Here is a 14,809-nt window from a genome sequence, read left to right on the forward strand (position 1 = left end):
ATGTGCTCTAGTAATCGAACGCGTGAACACTCTTCTCAATCGCGAAGATCTACTCTATTTACCCTTCCTCAAAGATCTTCTCCGCTTCTTCCATCTATATCGTCTGGATCAACATACTCTTCTTCTGAGAAACCCTCACTGAGGATGAGGATAGACTCAAAGTACACCCTCAGTCCGACTCGTCATCATTCAATATCTTCCAGGGCTTCCGTCGACTCTGGCCACAAGAAATTCATTCCCTCCATACAAACGACCGAAAAATTCACCAGCAAATGGCCGCGACCACGATCTCTGAAAGCTTTGAATATCAATCGTTCTGCTAAGGGTTGGAGAAATCGGAACGGAGCCATTCAAGAAACCATTTTGGAACTGGAAGAGGGTTATAGTCTGGGTCTGGACAAGATAGACAGGTGGACAAGGTCTAAATGGTGTTTGATGGTCTCTGTAATAACTGTTCTTTGCTATGGGTCTGGCGCAATGATTTGTGCGATATTAACCTGGTTCAGAAGTGTGTATCAACTTCTTATTTTCCTCTGCCGTAGTTTGATCCTGTTTTACAGCTTGGAATCATGCGGATGTCATGTACGTTGCTGATAACGATATCCTCATACTCATAACTCTGGCCGGTTCGATCCTCATGTTCACTGCACTCCTTGGTTTAACGGGGACGTTACTCAATTCTCGGCCAATTCTCGCGACATATACCCTTCTCCTTTGGCCTGCGCTGATATCGATGCTCGCCGTTGGATATACCAGCTATAAACGTTATGCCTTCTCTCTGGATCGGAAACTTAACTTTTCTTGGAGCCAATACTACACTCCCCTCGGCCGCCTGATGATTCAGAGCTCTCTTCGATGCTGTGGCTTCTATGATCCATTACATGAAGCTACCACGAGCAACAAATGCTATACACGCACACCTCTTCCAGGGTGCAAAGCAAAATTGTATCGCTTTGAGCGAGAAAATCTGTCGTTAATTTGGTCAACAACATTTTCTGTCATCTCGTTGCACCTCATCAATATATTCGTTGCACTGCTGTGTTCAAATCACGTCACGAGCGTTTTTGGGAAGGGCATAACCCCAAAGCAATATCGACTGAGCGAACTGGATCTCAAAGCGGATGCAGAAAAAATCAGGTCGCGAATAGAACGGATCAGACCCACTTATTCTCGGGCATCTTCGAGTACGGTGTTCAGAGAAGATCGCGAGGAGAGGACTTCACTCTTGAGAGATTCTTCTCACTAAATTTCGGCTTGTTTTTGGGATTTACATGAAAGTATGTGTAACCTAAACTGGTTGACAACAATCCTAGACATGGAACTACGTAACGTTGTAGACGTCGCAATTCTACAGTACTCCGTTTGAACTCGCTGAAAGTCATGGAGGCGATGCATGAACGGTGTGAAACTGTTTTTCTCCCAATCAGATTCACAGCAATGCAAGAATCAGTGAACACACATTGTGCTACTATACTTCCGGGATTCAATTACACCTAGCTGGCACGATTTCCAGTTCTTGGGCGATCTTCAAGTCAGTACCATATGCGTCTGGCTGTACATGAAGCAACATTCCTGATAAAGGTATGTTGTTCCCATAGTTTTCCTCATCTTTATGACACCCTCTACATCTAGGTAGGACGAAACATGTCACCGCTATTGCAACAAGCACTGTTAGGACACAAGACACTGATATACCAGCATGAGATGACATCTTCTAGAGGGGATGACGCAAAACACACGAATGATCACCAAGCTTTGAAGGATTAGATCGACTTTGTCAGTCATTTCAGCTGCTCTGGAAAACGAAAACAGCGCAAGATTGACGGGGAGGTGAAGCTAAGTTTAGGAAGTATAACAGGTGAAAACTGATCCCTGAATCTTTTGTAACGCGCCGAGCGCCAACGATGGGATGTGGTAGGCAGTGAGACAGCGTTCGGGTGGGTGTCCAACTTACTCGATCACAATCATTCGAACTTGATGCTTTCTACAGCTTTAAAGTCATTTAGAATGGTTGAATATATACAGGTAATGTTGCGTGAACTGAGTGGCCATCTGTACATAGTCTAGCTCTATACAGGGTATATGATAAGGTTTGCTCTTCCATATCCTATCCACAGTCGTTGACCGCGTCGGTTTGTAAGATCACAGCATTGGACTGTCAGGTTACATGTATACCATTCAGGTCAACTCTACAGATCCAAGTACGTGCTAGGAACAGCTCACCTGAATTCTCGACTGTCTGTGCTTGCGCCATCTGCGCCAGCGAGGAAAATACCACTAACATCACCTTTTCATACCTGAATCCCGTGTTTGAAAACCCAGTTTTCGTTACCCAGTTCCTGATCCAAGATCCCGAGTCGTGATATCGATTCATTGTGCTCTCGCTGCCTATCATATCCTTGCTACCCTCGCAGACGTTTGCCCCGAAAGGAGTAAACTCCCTTCCACTACTGGCCTGCATTGGTGTTGCTCCATTGAAAAACGCACCGCATTCTTTGGCAATTGACTATCCGTTACTCTCGCAGGCCAATTTCAGTCTTCTTAGGTGTATCGCTTCCCGATCTTATGCTCCTTGTTATTCGTACAAGTATCAGACTGCAGGGCTGTTTTTCTCTTCTATCAGATCCAGAACACCATGTTTCCTAATCAAGAGGACTCGTTCTGCGACGCTGTGCGGTAGCCCACCTTCGCACATTTATATACAGATCCTGACTTTGATGACTCCTTCTGGATCTAGGTAGAAAGAAACATATACTAATCGCTATTGTAGCAAGCACTATAGTAAACCAACATGAGGTGACATCTATTAAGAGCGAGAGGAATGCCGCAGACACACTCACAAATAATCGTCAAGTATTGGAGGATTCGGTCAACTTCATTGGCCATTTCAGCTGGTCTGAAGAATAGCACAGAATTTACGGGGAGGCGAAGTCTGGGAAGCATGACTGATAAAGGCTGTAATCCTAATAATTGCAACTTGCTATCTACAGCTTTCCAGTCAATTCAAAGTATCATTGAGTATATATATATAAATACAAGTTATCATTCGTTGCTGACAATGCTTGCTGTGTGGGATGAGTTAAATCCGGGTGGACATCTATATACGGTCTGGCACTTCATCTAAGATACATGATAACCTCTGACCTCTTTCATCATCGTCAGACCGAAACCTCACAGCAGGGACTGTCAGGTATACCATTCAAGTCGGCTCTGAGGTACTTGCCAGGAAAACAAAGTAGGCGTGCGTATTTTGCAATGTTTCCTATTCATGAGTAGTTCGTAATTGGGCTTTGACGGGAGTGGGGACCCGTAGGATTGAGCCATAACTTATTGAAGAAGACTTGGTTGTCTGAAATTCTAACTTTGAGAATAAGCGAACAAGTGATCAAGGATGGTTTTTAGGGACTTGCTGCTAAGTTTCTCAAGCTCCTTCGATTTGAGGTTCATCCACCGATCCCATAATGCCAGTGCATAAAATATCAAAAGGAAGAAAGCCATGATTATGGCTCTTGTGTAACCGTCTGTGAAATTGTAAAGGATCTTGCAACATATTCAAGTTAAAGACGGATCCTTACTACTTTCCGATGTCTGAATTGAACAGACCTCCCCTTCAAGGGCGACGAGATTATTCTGCACCTGAGGTCCGGTAATGTTTGAGGCTGGCACAAACATAACGGTGGATATATCAGGTTGTGTTGGGAACCAGTTGTGGTGTCAACATTTGCCTCTTATACGGCTTGGGCTGGGTCATAGTACAAAAGCTGTAAAGTCCTGTAGTTTGAATCATACAAGGCAGTGCATCTTGGCTTTGGACCTCTCTGGGAAAGGACAAGAATACCAAGCTTGTTCTAGAGTAAATCCAGAGACGGATCATGTCAATGCGTATGTAAAAACTGCAGAAGTGATCGGAGCGCTCCTCGTCGTCGACAAGGATCATCTTGATACCTGTCGTGGAGATTCCAGACCTCACTGTTTTTTATTTTGATTCGTTGCGTTGCTCCGACGAAGAGAATCTCAGCGTGAGAATTGTGCGACCCTCTTCGAGTTACAACGTTTCAACTACTATGACGGCCAAATTTGATCATCAGAGGTCCTTATACTTGGAGCTCTACGTTCTGCGTATGTCTTTTAGTTTCGCCCATATAAAACTCCTCCCATGGCCTTCCACGACAATCGTCCAGACATTGAAGCCGAAGGAAATCACGACTTCGAAGTGATTGAGGGTTTCCAGTTTACCTTCAATGGTAAGCCAAGACTGATTCCGCGATTCCGAAGAATGGAACGGGGGAACACGCGCCATGGCACTACTTACACCAGTATGTCATTTAATTAGCATCGCGCCTTGAATAACTCAAACCTCATCTTGTAGATGACTTCATTCTGCCTCACAGTCATGTTGGTATCACAAACAATTTGCCCCAGACTAATTCCGAAACGAACCGCTCTTCTCTAAGTAGTACTCTATCCCGACTGGTTCAGCAATGTTGGCTCTTGTTATTCTTTCGCCTGCCTGCTCTGTATCACTCGCGGATGTTACAGGTTGCTACCAGCTCTGGAATTGGCACTGCTGATCTCCACCTCTTGTCAACAACCTTTTCTGCACTTTGGAGGCATGAGCTTCCACCTTCGCTGGTTGCGAAAAATAATGTCATTGCGGTATCACCTCATCTGGTGCAGTTCAAAGCTTCGTGGGAGCTTCTTGTTGATGATCTTCTGCAAGAATGGAAAATGTTCAATTTAATATCTGCGTTGGTGCAAACGTATGTGCAACACTTGGTAATTTGACTCTGGCCTATTGTTCACAATCTTCTAGATCCATATCGGTGTTACTTTCGTTGGATGGTCAAGCAGGTTCCGATCCTATCACGAGAACTGGAGTCTTACTCTCTTTCATTTGCGCTGGAATATCGCTCCTGTGTGGGAGCTTTTGCGTTCTCCAATTTGGATCTATGCGAAGAATGCCAGAGGCAGCAAAATGGATGAAGGCAAGTGTCTATAACTTTCAGAACTTGCCATAAGTTTCCCAACACCGTCTCTGAAGGAGGCCCACAAGTCAGATCAACTCGTTTGGTGGAACTGCTGGATAATGCTCGCAATACCAGCAACTTGGTTGGCTTGGTCTATATCTCTGCTTATGGCCACCATAATGTTGTACACTTGGCGTAACACTACTCAGAATGGTGTTTCTAGTACTATTGAACTTTCTGCACATGCAATGCTGTCTTTGCGAATTACTGTATCAGCTGTTTTAACTTTTGGTGTTGTCTGCATCGGCGCCTTGGTGATCACACTCTCCTTGCAATTTGGAGACCACTTGGATCAGGATTCTGTGCTACGCACGTTCAATAACCGCGACGCTCGAAGTCCAAAACTTGAAGAATATAGACATGAGTCAGAACAACCAAGAACCAGTCCTAGTGTTTCCTTCCCTGTTACCACATTCCATTCTCGTGAACCACCTCCTCTTACTTCCGTGGGCATTCCCCACATGCCCTTCCCTACTACCAAATTGATGGATGCGAATTCCATTCTTCCTCTGTCTCTCCAGCTTCCTCATTATATCCAAGATCAGAATCAATGCTTTTCCCCATGGGCCCCATTTATGTGTGAATTACAAAATGTGATTCATCAGGTTACCTTTATACCCTCTTTGCTAATTAGTCTGACTTGTTACCCCAGATTTTCCAACATCCATCTTCACTGAGCGCAGAGGATGTTGCTTTTGCATGCATTAAGCGTTGGAACATGCAAGTTTTCGGGCCAAACAATATGGAAGCAATCTTGTGCATGGAATTTCCTCTCGAATCTGAAGTGTCGGATGAGGGTGTATATTCCGTGTATATTATGGACCTTGCGCAGGCCAGTACTGATAGAAAGCAGAGGCTTGTCGACATCTTTGGACCGTTGCCGGCCTCGCTGCGGAAGGTCTGCCTTATTGAAGCTATATCACCTTCGGTGTCGCGCAGAAGAGGATATCCAATAGGCTTGATGCTAGAACGAGAGCCGGTCCCAACAGATCTAAATGGAACACAAACGCCAGAGCTTGTCGCTGAATTTGCATCTGAACCGAACCCTCTCCAGGCCATCCCTGTACAGACACAGAGTAGACCAAGCAATCAAACCTCTCAGGCTGCTCAGTCTACTGCTCGACCCATACGGACAACTCACCCCACTCCCCAACAAGGGAGTAGGGCTCATTCTGCGCCTCAAGTAGTCGTCAACCCACGAGCTCATGCGAATACCACAGATAGTCATGCGAGGACGAGGAGGACCAATTCGTCACAGAGAAACAGACGGAGGTGACATATATAAATTGTATTGATCCACTACTACTCCGACTGTGATTAATCGACTCTAGTATCTAAATTCAGTAATCAGAGGATATTCAAAGTGACGAAGATTTGCTCTAATAAATAAAAGCCAGAGAACAATTGTAAGAACTCAGTCGTACAACAAGGTGGGTAAAACGACTGTATTGGAGTCTCGTAGTTTACCTAAAAGCCAGAGAACAATTGTAAGAACTACGAGAGTCATGTAAGTAAGTATAATAGAACAAGTAAGTAAAAAGGACATACCTCAGTCGTACAACAAGGTGGGTAAAACGACTGAGGTATTCCATGATAAGATGAGATATAAGTATGGAAACAAATAGGAGGTAGACATGTATGAGTCAGAGATAAGGTCGTGGTCAACACAGAAAAGGAAACAGGCGGGTATTGGTATACTGCGCATCAAGGCGCACGGGTCAACTCCAACACTCCCCCAGACACGAGCGCCTAGATGATGTTGAGCTCGGAGAGGTAGCGATGATGAGCATCACGAGCAAGTGGTTTGGTGAAAAGATCGGCAGGGTTGGCGTTTCCACGGATGAACTCCACATCGATATCCCCTGCTTCGACAAGTTCTCGAATGTAGTGTTCGCGAATGTCGATGTGCTTGACCTTTCCATGGTTACGTGTGTTGGAAGTAAGAGCTACAGCACCTCGATTATCACCCCTCAATTCCCCCGGCTTCTCCTGTGGCAATCCAATCTCATCCATCCAGGAGTAGATCCACTTCATCTGCTGCGCAGCACGAGTAAGGGAGACATATTCAGCCTCCACAGTGGATAAGGCGACTGTAGCTTGACGTTTTGAGCTCCAGCATACAGGGCCTCCAGCCATGAGGAAGACATATCCGGAAGTTGAACGTTTGGTATCCCGACAACCACCGTAATCGGCATCAACAAAACCGATGGGTCGAAGTGGTTCATGCTTGGAGTAGGTCAAGCCGTAGTCGAGGGTGGATTTGATATAGCTGATGACGTGCATGAGGGCCTTCCAGTGCGCCAAACCGGGATTAGATTGGAATCTCACGAGAACACTGACTGGGTACGCAAGATCAGGTCGAGTGGCGATTTGTGCCCATATAACTGATCCCAGGACACGACGATATGGCAAGGTGTCCATCTCTCGACGTTCGGCATCGGTGGTGGGGGACATGTCATTGTCGAGGAGGATTCCGACAGGAAAAGGAGTGGATCGGGGAGTAATGTGCTCGAGACCGAATTGTTCGATGACATTTTCGGAGTATGGGCGCTGGGAAAGACGTATCGTACCGGCGTCTTGATCCTGATCAACCACCATCCCCAGGAAATACCTATTCTCCCCCACATCTTTAGTTTCCCATTTGCCATCCAACTCCTGCTTCCGACGTTCCGCCTCTGCACGATTGGATGATGCTCCCCAGACATCGTCTGTGTATGTGTCAGTCAAGGTGAATGATCCGTCCTCCGACCACTTTACTCGAACACAGGGATCGGCGCGGGAGGTGTAATAGCCCAGATCGTTGTAAGTTTTCAAGAGGGTTTCATACCAATCGTGAGCCCCTTGCATCGTCCCGTAGATGGTATGTACCAGCTTACAAACCATGTCCTCTTTCCCAGGAACGATATATCCAGGCGGTTGACGCATATATATGTCCTCCTTCGTCTCGCTGTTCAGATACGCCGAAACGAAGTCAACCTGCCAAAGATGAAGCCCAAGGCTCGCAGCAACTGCAGCCGACATCCGAACAGATTCCAAGCGCGTAACCGCAGCCCAAGTCTCGTTGTAGTCGAGGCCCAGCTGCTGGGTGTATCCCTTCCCAACCAAACGAGCCTTGTCATGGATGGCTTCGCCTTCACCATTCCACTTGATGTCATACACCCACATGCAATCCATGACATTGACCCCCAGTGGTTTCTCTACGAGATCCCAGGTATGTCTCTTCATAAGCGTATCGTATTCGGTGTCCATTGCTTCTGACCAACGAGAAGAATCGGTGCGCATTGCTTCACCATACGAGCGAGGGATTCCATGAGAGGATTTTGACTTTGCCATACATGCAATGTAATCATCTATCTCCACGGAGAGCTGGGCCATGGCTGCGCGTGGTCGCGGGGTCTCTTCGGCCCAATCTTCACCTCGGGTACGTGCATCAGCTTCGGACTGAAGATACTCACGCGATTCCCTAGCAGCGGTGGTTTCGATGATGTGGCGAGTGGATCTGCGAGGCTCGGATGGGATTGGTGCAGTGGAAGTAGGGATGGTACTTGGTGGGTCAGGATTGGTGTCAAACGGGGTAGTTGGCGTGGTAGAAGTGGTCTTTGTGGTAGGATCAGAATCGAGTGCAAAGACTTCATCATTATCTCCATCTATCTCCCCCGCACTCGATGATGTTCGCTTCGGATGACCTTCTTCGAAGACAACGTCGCGGGACACGAAGACACGGCTCGAGGAGCGATCAATGAGTTTGTAATTCCCTCCAGCTGCGTAGCCCAGGAATGTGCATTTGACTGACTGATCATCGAGCTTACTTCCACCATTGACCTGAACACCATTCACCGTCGGAACTTTGGCCCAACACACAGAACCAAAGACTCGGAGGTGAGAGACGTCCTGTCGCTTCTTAGTGAAAGCTTCAGCAGGGATAGTGGAGGGATGACGTTTTGCAGGGATCAAATTGCGCGTGTAGATGGACATGGCAGCGGCCTCACACCAGAATTGATGGGGTAGACCTGAGTCTCGGAGAAGTGCCCGCGTGTCTTCAATGGTGGTTCGAATGGCCCTCTCGGCAAGTCCATTCTGCGCAGAGGAATGTGGTGCAGTGAGTTCCAATTTTATTCCATGCTCCTTGCAATACTCCTTCCACTTTGATCCTGCGAACGCTCCATTGACCCATAAAGCACGAATCTTGCGACCGGTCTGGGTCTCGGCCATGATGTGATACTCATCAAATGCTGCTAGTGTTGTGTCGTCTGACTTATCCACCAAGAATGCCGCGTGTTTGAAAGACGTCCCGCTATCGACAATAGGCATCAGATATACCTTTCCACCAGAAGACCTTGTGCGAGATGGACCCCAGAGATCAACCGAAACGAGGTCGAGTGGTTCAACATGTGGATCAGTGGGAACATTGAAGGGACGACGTATCTGGCGCGCAAGGATGCAGGATTCGCACTTTCCCTCCAACTTGTGACTCGTGACCGCTCCCTTCAGTCCATCGACCATGTTTTCCCGTTCCATGCACTCAATAGTCTCCGTACTCGCATGAACAAAACGGCGGTGCCATTGTTCAATGTCAGTTGGGCTACTGCGTGAAGATAGTGCCGCATGGTGGTGAGGGCCTGACGTCTGACCTGGAGCTTCCTCAGCATCAAGTATGTACATCCCATTGTGTCCTCGACCACGGAATAACTCCGTCCCATCTTTTCTCTTCACCACCACAGCATTTCCACCGAATGTTGTAAAGAGTCCGGCTTTATCAAGGGCACTGATGGATATAAGATTGGCGGCGAGAGATGGTGCGAGGAGGGCGTTCTTGAAGGTAATTCTGATAATTTTTCCCTTCACGTGAAATAGCTTAACTGCCGTGCCCTTCCCTAGAATCTTGAACGATCCAGCACCTTCGACGGCAGAGGCTCCCGGGTCATAAGAGCCATACTCGAAGTCGGTGAAGTCCTCTCGATGCTTCATGAAGTGGTCACTAGCACCCGAGTCCATGAAGTTCAGAGTAATGGTTGGCTTCTTGCCAGCGAAGGTGGTGGTTACGAAAGCACAACCAGATACGGCTATGTCGCACATGAAATCCTCCACTTCTTCCTTGTCTCCAGAGTCCTCTACTAACTCAAACTCTGAGCAGGAATCCCCGGCCTCAGTTCCGACCTCCTCAAACTCGGAATCTGATGGCACCTCTACCATTTCCAAATCTGATTCGTCCGAGATATTGTCGTTTGTACCCCAAAAGGTATGGGTTCCGTTCCATCCGCCAACAAAAGGAGCCGGGCACTCATCAATTTCTTTGATAGAAACTTGATTGGAATGACGACGCAGTTCAACAACCTCCTCAACAATGATCTCCTGATGAGCTTCAGGATCATGGCCACCAGCACGAGCCGCCATGACAAAATGCTCAACATGGGAGGTAGCAGTGTTGGCTTTGGGGGTAGTGCTGGAAGACCCAGATGTGGTGGTAGAAACATTGGCTCTGGGGTTACGACGAGCTCGACCAAAATTAGGTGGGAACTGTCCCTCTTTTCCTCCACCCTCCCAGTAGCAGTCGGGCCAACCGTGACTGGATTTATTGATGGCTTTGCATTTGGGATTCTTGCAGGGAGTACTGGGGTCATGAGACGACATAGCAGCAAGCGCTAGACTGGTATCTGGAGAAGAGGATACGGCAGATTCAAGATCTCCGTACAGAGTGTATGCATGTGTCGAGAGAAGTGCGATGATTCCTGTGGATGATGAGATGCCGTATAGAGTTGGGATCAAGGGAATCCAGGTAGGCGATAGAGGAATTGAGCGGATAAGAATACCACAGTAGGTCTTGTCATCTATGGCTATGTCACTGAGATCGTTGACGTTCGCCAACCTAGTGCGCATAGTCTTGATGTGGTCGCTCATCTTCGTACCTTCCTTGTACTTCGTCGCCTCAAGTAGTCGCTTGGCCTCAGACAAAGCCATCTCTGTCTTGTTACCGTGCACCTTCTCAATGGCGTCCCAGACTTCTTTAGATGTGCCATTGTCATCTATTCCCATTCCTCGAGGATCCGCAACATTCAAGATGATTGTCGAATGAGCCACTCCATCACGAAAATCCCATTCCTCGAGCGAAGGAAGCTTCGAGTATACAGGAGTAACAGGAGAATATATTGTGAGTTGGGTGTCTGAGGGAGGACTTGGGCGAGGTATCGATCCGTCGATATAACCCCACAGTCCCTTCCCAGTGAGTAAAGCTTTAAGCTGTAGTTTCCATGATGCTAGGTTCGTCCCCGCAAACTGATGTTCTGCAGATAGAACATGCACGGATGGTATGCTGGACGACATAGGGGTAATTCGTCGAGGTGTAGTGTGTTCAGTATGTGTTGTGTGTTTGATGTGAGTTGTTTTCTTGCTGCGTTCTCTTGTGAGTGATTTAGCGGCTACGGGGCCACATAACCTAAAAGCCAGAGAACAATTGTAAGAACTCAGTCGTACAACAAGGTGGGTAAAACGACTGTATTGGAGTCTCGTAGTTTACCTAAAAGCCAGAGAACAATTGTAAGAACTACGAGAGTCATGTAAGTAAGTATAATAGAACAAGTAAGTAAAAAGGACATACCTCAGTCATACAACAAGGTGGGTAAAACGACTGAGGTATTCCATGATGAGATATAAGTATGGAAACAAATAGGAGGTAGACATGTATGAGTCAGAGATAAGGTCGTGGTCAACACAGAAAAGGAAACAGGCGGGTATCGGTATACTGCGCATCAAGGCGCACGGGTCAACTCCAACAATAAATCAGGTTGTACAATGGCTAATGGCTAGTCATGGTCAACTGTCATTCATCACGATCACACATTCCACGTGTCCAGCGGATCAAAAGACACCCTGTTACAGTTTACTTAAGTAGCGCCCTGGTAGCGCCAGCTCGTACCGGGCTTGCACTCAGCTACCATTGTTGGTTTTCAAAGTTTTGCTGTTCTATCTTCATCCACTCCGAATCGGATCCCGCCGTTCTAACCCTCATTATGCCTGAAGAAACTACACCCTTGCTGAATCCAACTGTGGCTGCAAGCTCAACGCGAACCCTCGGTGACGGTGGAGCGTCCAGCAATACGAGCCACGCAACTTCCGCAAAACCAGATGTCGAAGCCGGGCATGATGCAATATACAATAGATTCTCGAAGGGTAGGAAACGCGTTATCGTTACGCTCATATCATTTTGTGGGCTTCTACCTTGTGAGCGATGGTTATTATCAGTTTTCTCCAATACGCACTGACGGCTATAGGAGCATAGTGTTTGTTTCCGGTTCTTTTTTTCCATCTATACCATCCATTTCCAAGGACATGAATACCTCTCCTTCTGTCGTGAGGTGAGGTCCATTATTTTGAGTCAGTTCGAGTCATAACCGTGACAATTAATATAATTTCTACTCATGATCTTAGTTTGACGGTTAGTGTTTCCATCTTCGCCGCTTGCATCGGAGCACTGGTCGGTGCATCTTACTCAGGTTTCTGTGCGTGAACCGCAGCATCCTATCCTTGACCGCTAATGATTGACTGGTGCCGAATCTTTTGTGGTACATCCACTTATTAATATACTGATTCATATTTGCATGCACTATGACCCTCGGACTATTGCTTAGATGGACGCAAACCTGTATATCTTGTTGGCCTACCCCTTCTCACCATTGGATCCATAGGAGTGGCTTTCTCCCGTACAATGCCCGAACTCATGGTTTGGCGATTCTTACAAACATTCGGTGGGAGTCCGGGCCTTTCTGTTGGTGCAGGAGTAGTCGGAGATATATATCGATTGGAGGAGAGAGGAACGGCAATGGGCGTGTTCTTTGGCGTGAGTATATTTCGACTCGGAAAATTCTCAAAATCTGTTTATCCGAGCCACTAGGCATGGATATCAGCTTCTTCGACCGTTTATGACTGATTGACTGACCTCAATCGATCATTATTATTTAGGCTTGTCTTCTTGGACCCGCCCTTGCACCGCTATTTGGAGGTATGCTCGACTTATTCCTTCTGAACATGCCTGGGATTTTGACATTGTATCAGGTGTTATATCACATTATGCCTCTTGGCGAATAACGCAGCTGTTTCTCGGCGCATGGGGATTATTGACGTTTGTATGCATCGCGACAATGTTGCCTGAGACGAGTATTCCTGGATCAAGAGGAATTGATAAGAAACGCGCCGCCCTTGTTGAAAGAAATATAGCCTCAGGTGAAAAATGGTTCAAGATTATCTGGATCAACCCCTTGAAGACATTGAGCTTGCTAAGGAGTCCGAATCTACTGGCTGTGGTACTTATATTCAGGCAGCTGTGGGGATTCTTCATTTAAATCTTGACGCCTTGTCTATCTAGGCCCTTGCTGGAACCGTGGTTCTACTTACGGACTATGGTAATTCCTATATATATCAGTTTTCTATCAGCTTCTTACTTGTATCGCTTAATTTCAGTCATTTTAACACCTCTCTCGGTCACGCTCGTAAGTCATCCTGGTTAATTGCTTTCGGTGACCGCGCTCTCAAACGCTTCAAGGGCGCACGATATGGGATAACAAATCAAGCCATTTTGGGAGCGTGTTTTATCCCAATAGGATTAGGGAATTTCAGTCAGTAGTAGAACTTGGTTTCTATACACTTCGCTTATATCTTACATGAACGTGGTTTCACTCATAATCCCCCCTCTGATAGTTGGGGCCCCCATGGCTGGATATCTCTCGGACCAAATCCTAAAGCGTAAAAGAATCCAACGCAAAGGAGAATGGTATCCTGAGGACCGATTGATTGGGACGGTGGTTGCCTCTGCGACGTTGGTGCCATTAAGTGTGCTGGGCGTGGGCTTGATCACGACTTATGTCGAAGGGAAAGTGGGATTGTATTTGGATTTCATTTGTTTGTTTGCGAATGGGATTGGAGTGGGTATCTCCCATCTACCAGTTGAAGTGACACTTGCTTACAATTTTCCTTCCTTTGTAGGTGGATCTTGTTCTCAGCCCTTCTGCTGCATACATTGTGGATGTAATGCATATGAAAAGTGCGGAAAGCATGGCAGCCAATAAGTGAGTTACACCCCGTTCAGTAATCATGACTAATCTCATCATCGTCTAGTGGCCTACGCTCCCTCCTCATCTCTTTACTGCTCGCTGCCCTCATGCCAATGCTAGACAGCATCGGGCTAGTGTGGACCAATGTGATATCGGCCTTGTTAGCATGGCTAGGGTTTGGGTGAGTACTCAGATGCTCCTTTGCATTTCCAAAGCTATAAAAATCATTTTGTCACTCCCTCCAGATTGCTCTGGTGCACAATCCGGTATGGGGAGCAAATGCGGTCCTGGATCGATGTCGGTTATACGACGATAGATGAGACTTGAAGCTCGAGAGAGTGTGGATTTGGCCATGTAAAATGGAAGGCAATCCCTATCTCATAGAATATACTCAGTGGAGTTTTGGGAGACCTGTAATTGCTGTGTATTCAAGTAAATGAAGCTAGGTGCCAGGTTCGAGGGCGCATCAAGTGGAATTGCTTATGCACCTCAAATACGGTATACCATCACTGATCAGTAGTGTCAGATAGATATTAAATGAGAGGGTATGAGAAAAAAAAGGCTGTAGACGCAATACAAGGAAGAACTACAGTAGGAAGAAATGGAAAGAAACAACATTATGAGCAATGTAGTAGCACAAAAATGAGTAGGAATAAGGATGAAGCAAATATCAAGTGCTGGTGCCTGCAGGGGCACTTGGAATTATGTATAAGCAAAGGTGATTAATCCTTCTTGTTA

The 14,809-nt window shown here is 46.7% G+C and overlaps 4 protein-coding genes across 4 annotated transcripts; all 4 read left to right on the top strand.

Annotated features, from left to right (window-relative positions):
- Positions 1-144: 144 nt before the first annotated feature.
- C8R40DRAFT_1052624 (Tetraspanin family-domain-containing protein) lies at positions 145-1,246 on the top strand (the record flags this gene model as incomplete). The annotated part of the gene is made up of 2 exons (XM_046224771.1): positions 145-508; positions 561-1,246. The coding sequence occupies 2 exons, from the start codon at positions 145-147 to the stop codon at positions 1,244-1,246; spliced, it is 1,050 nt and encodes a 349-aa protein (XP_046083382.1).
- A 3,284-nt stretch (positions 1,247-4,530) lies between these two features.
- C8R40DRAFT_1052632 (uncharacterized protein) lies at positions 4,531-5,018 on the top strand (the record flags this gene model as incomplete). Its single annotated transcript, XM_046224773.1, has 2 exons — positions 4,531-4,760; positions 4,814-5,018. 2 exons carry the CDS (start codon positions 4,531-4,533, stop codon positions 5,016-5,018), a joined length of 435 nt encoding a protein of 144 aa, XP_046083383.1.
- Positions 4,936-5,861, top strand: C8R40DRAFT_493855 (uncharacterized protein). Its single transcript, XM_046235242.1, has one exon. It carries the CDS (start codon positions 5,087-5,089, stop codon positions 5,702-5,704), a length of 618 nt encoding a protein of 205 aa, XP_046083384.1. The 5' UTR covers positions 4,936-5,086; the 3' UTR covers positions 5,705-5,861.
- A 6,053-nt stretch (positions 5,862-11,914) lies between these two features.
- On the top strand, positions 11,915-14,800 carry C8R40DRAFT_1117572 (major facilitator superfamily domain-containing protein). Its single transcript, XM_046228663.1, has 13 exons — positions 11,915-12,245; positions 12,304-12,379; positions 12,453-12,523; positions 12,653-12,861; positions 12,984-13,023; positions 13,077-13,324; positions 13,387-13,423; positions 13,482-13,510; positions 13,564-13,636; positions 13,719-13,942; positions 14,004-14,086; positions 14,136-14,252; positions 14,317-14,800. Exons 1-13 carry the CDS (start codon positions 12,035-12,037, stop codon positions 14,396-14,398), a joined length of 1,500 nt encoding a protein of 499 aa, XP_046083385.1. The 5' UTR covers positions 11,915-12,034; the 3' UTR covers positions 14,399-14,800.
- Positions 14,801-14,809: the final 9 nt, after the last annotated feature.

This window comes from Lentinula edodes (genome assembly GCF_021015755.1).
Source record: "Lentinula edodes strain Le(Bin) 0899 ss11 chromosome Unknown C8R40scaffold_32, whole genome shotgun sequence".
Taxonomy (NCBI): domain Eukaryota; kingdom Fungi; phylum Basidiomycota; class Agaricomycetes; order Agaricales; family Omphalotaceae; genus Lentinula; species Lentinula edodes.

Excerpts from the sequence above, each read along its gene's own strand:
- C8R40DRAFT_493855 (XM_046235242.1), top strand. The coding sequence starts at position 5,087 with ATGCTCGCAATACCAGCAACTTGGTTGGCTTGGTCTATATCTCTGCTT.
- C8R40DRAFT_1117572 (XM_046228663.1), top strand. The coding sequence starts at position 12,035 with ATGCCTGAAGAAACTACACCCTTGCTGAATCCAACTGTGGCTGCAAGC. Across the intron at positions 13,943-14,003 it reads TGTTTGCGAATGGGATTGGA|GTGGATCTTGTTCTCAGCCC; the intron begins GTGGGTATCTCC and ends CTTCCTTTGTAG. Across the intron at positions 14,253-14,316 it reads TTAGCATGGCTAGGGTTTGG|ATTGCTCTGGTGCACAATCC; the intron begins GTGAGTACTCAG and ends CACTCCCTCCAG.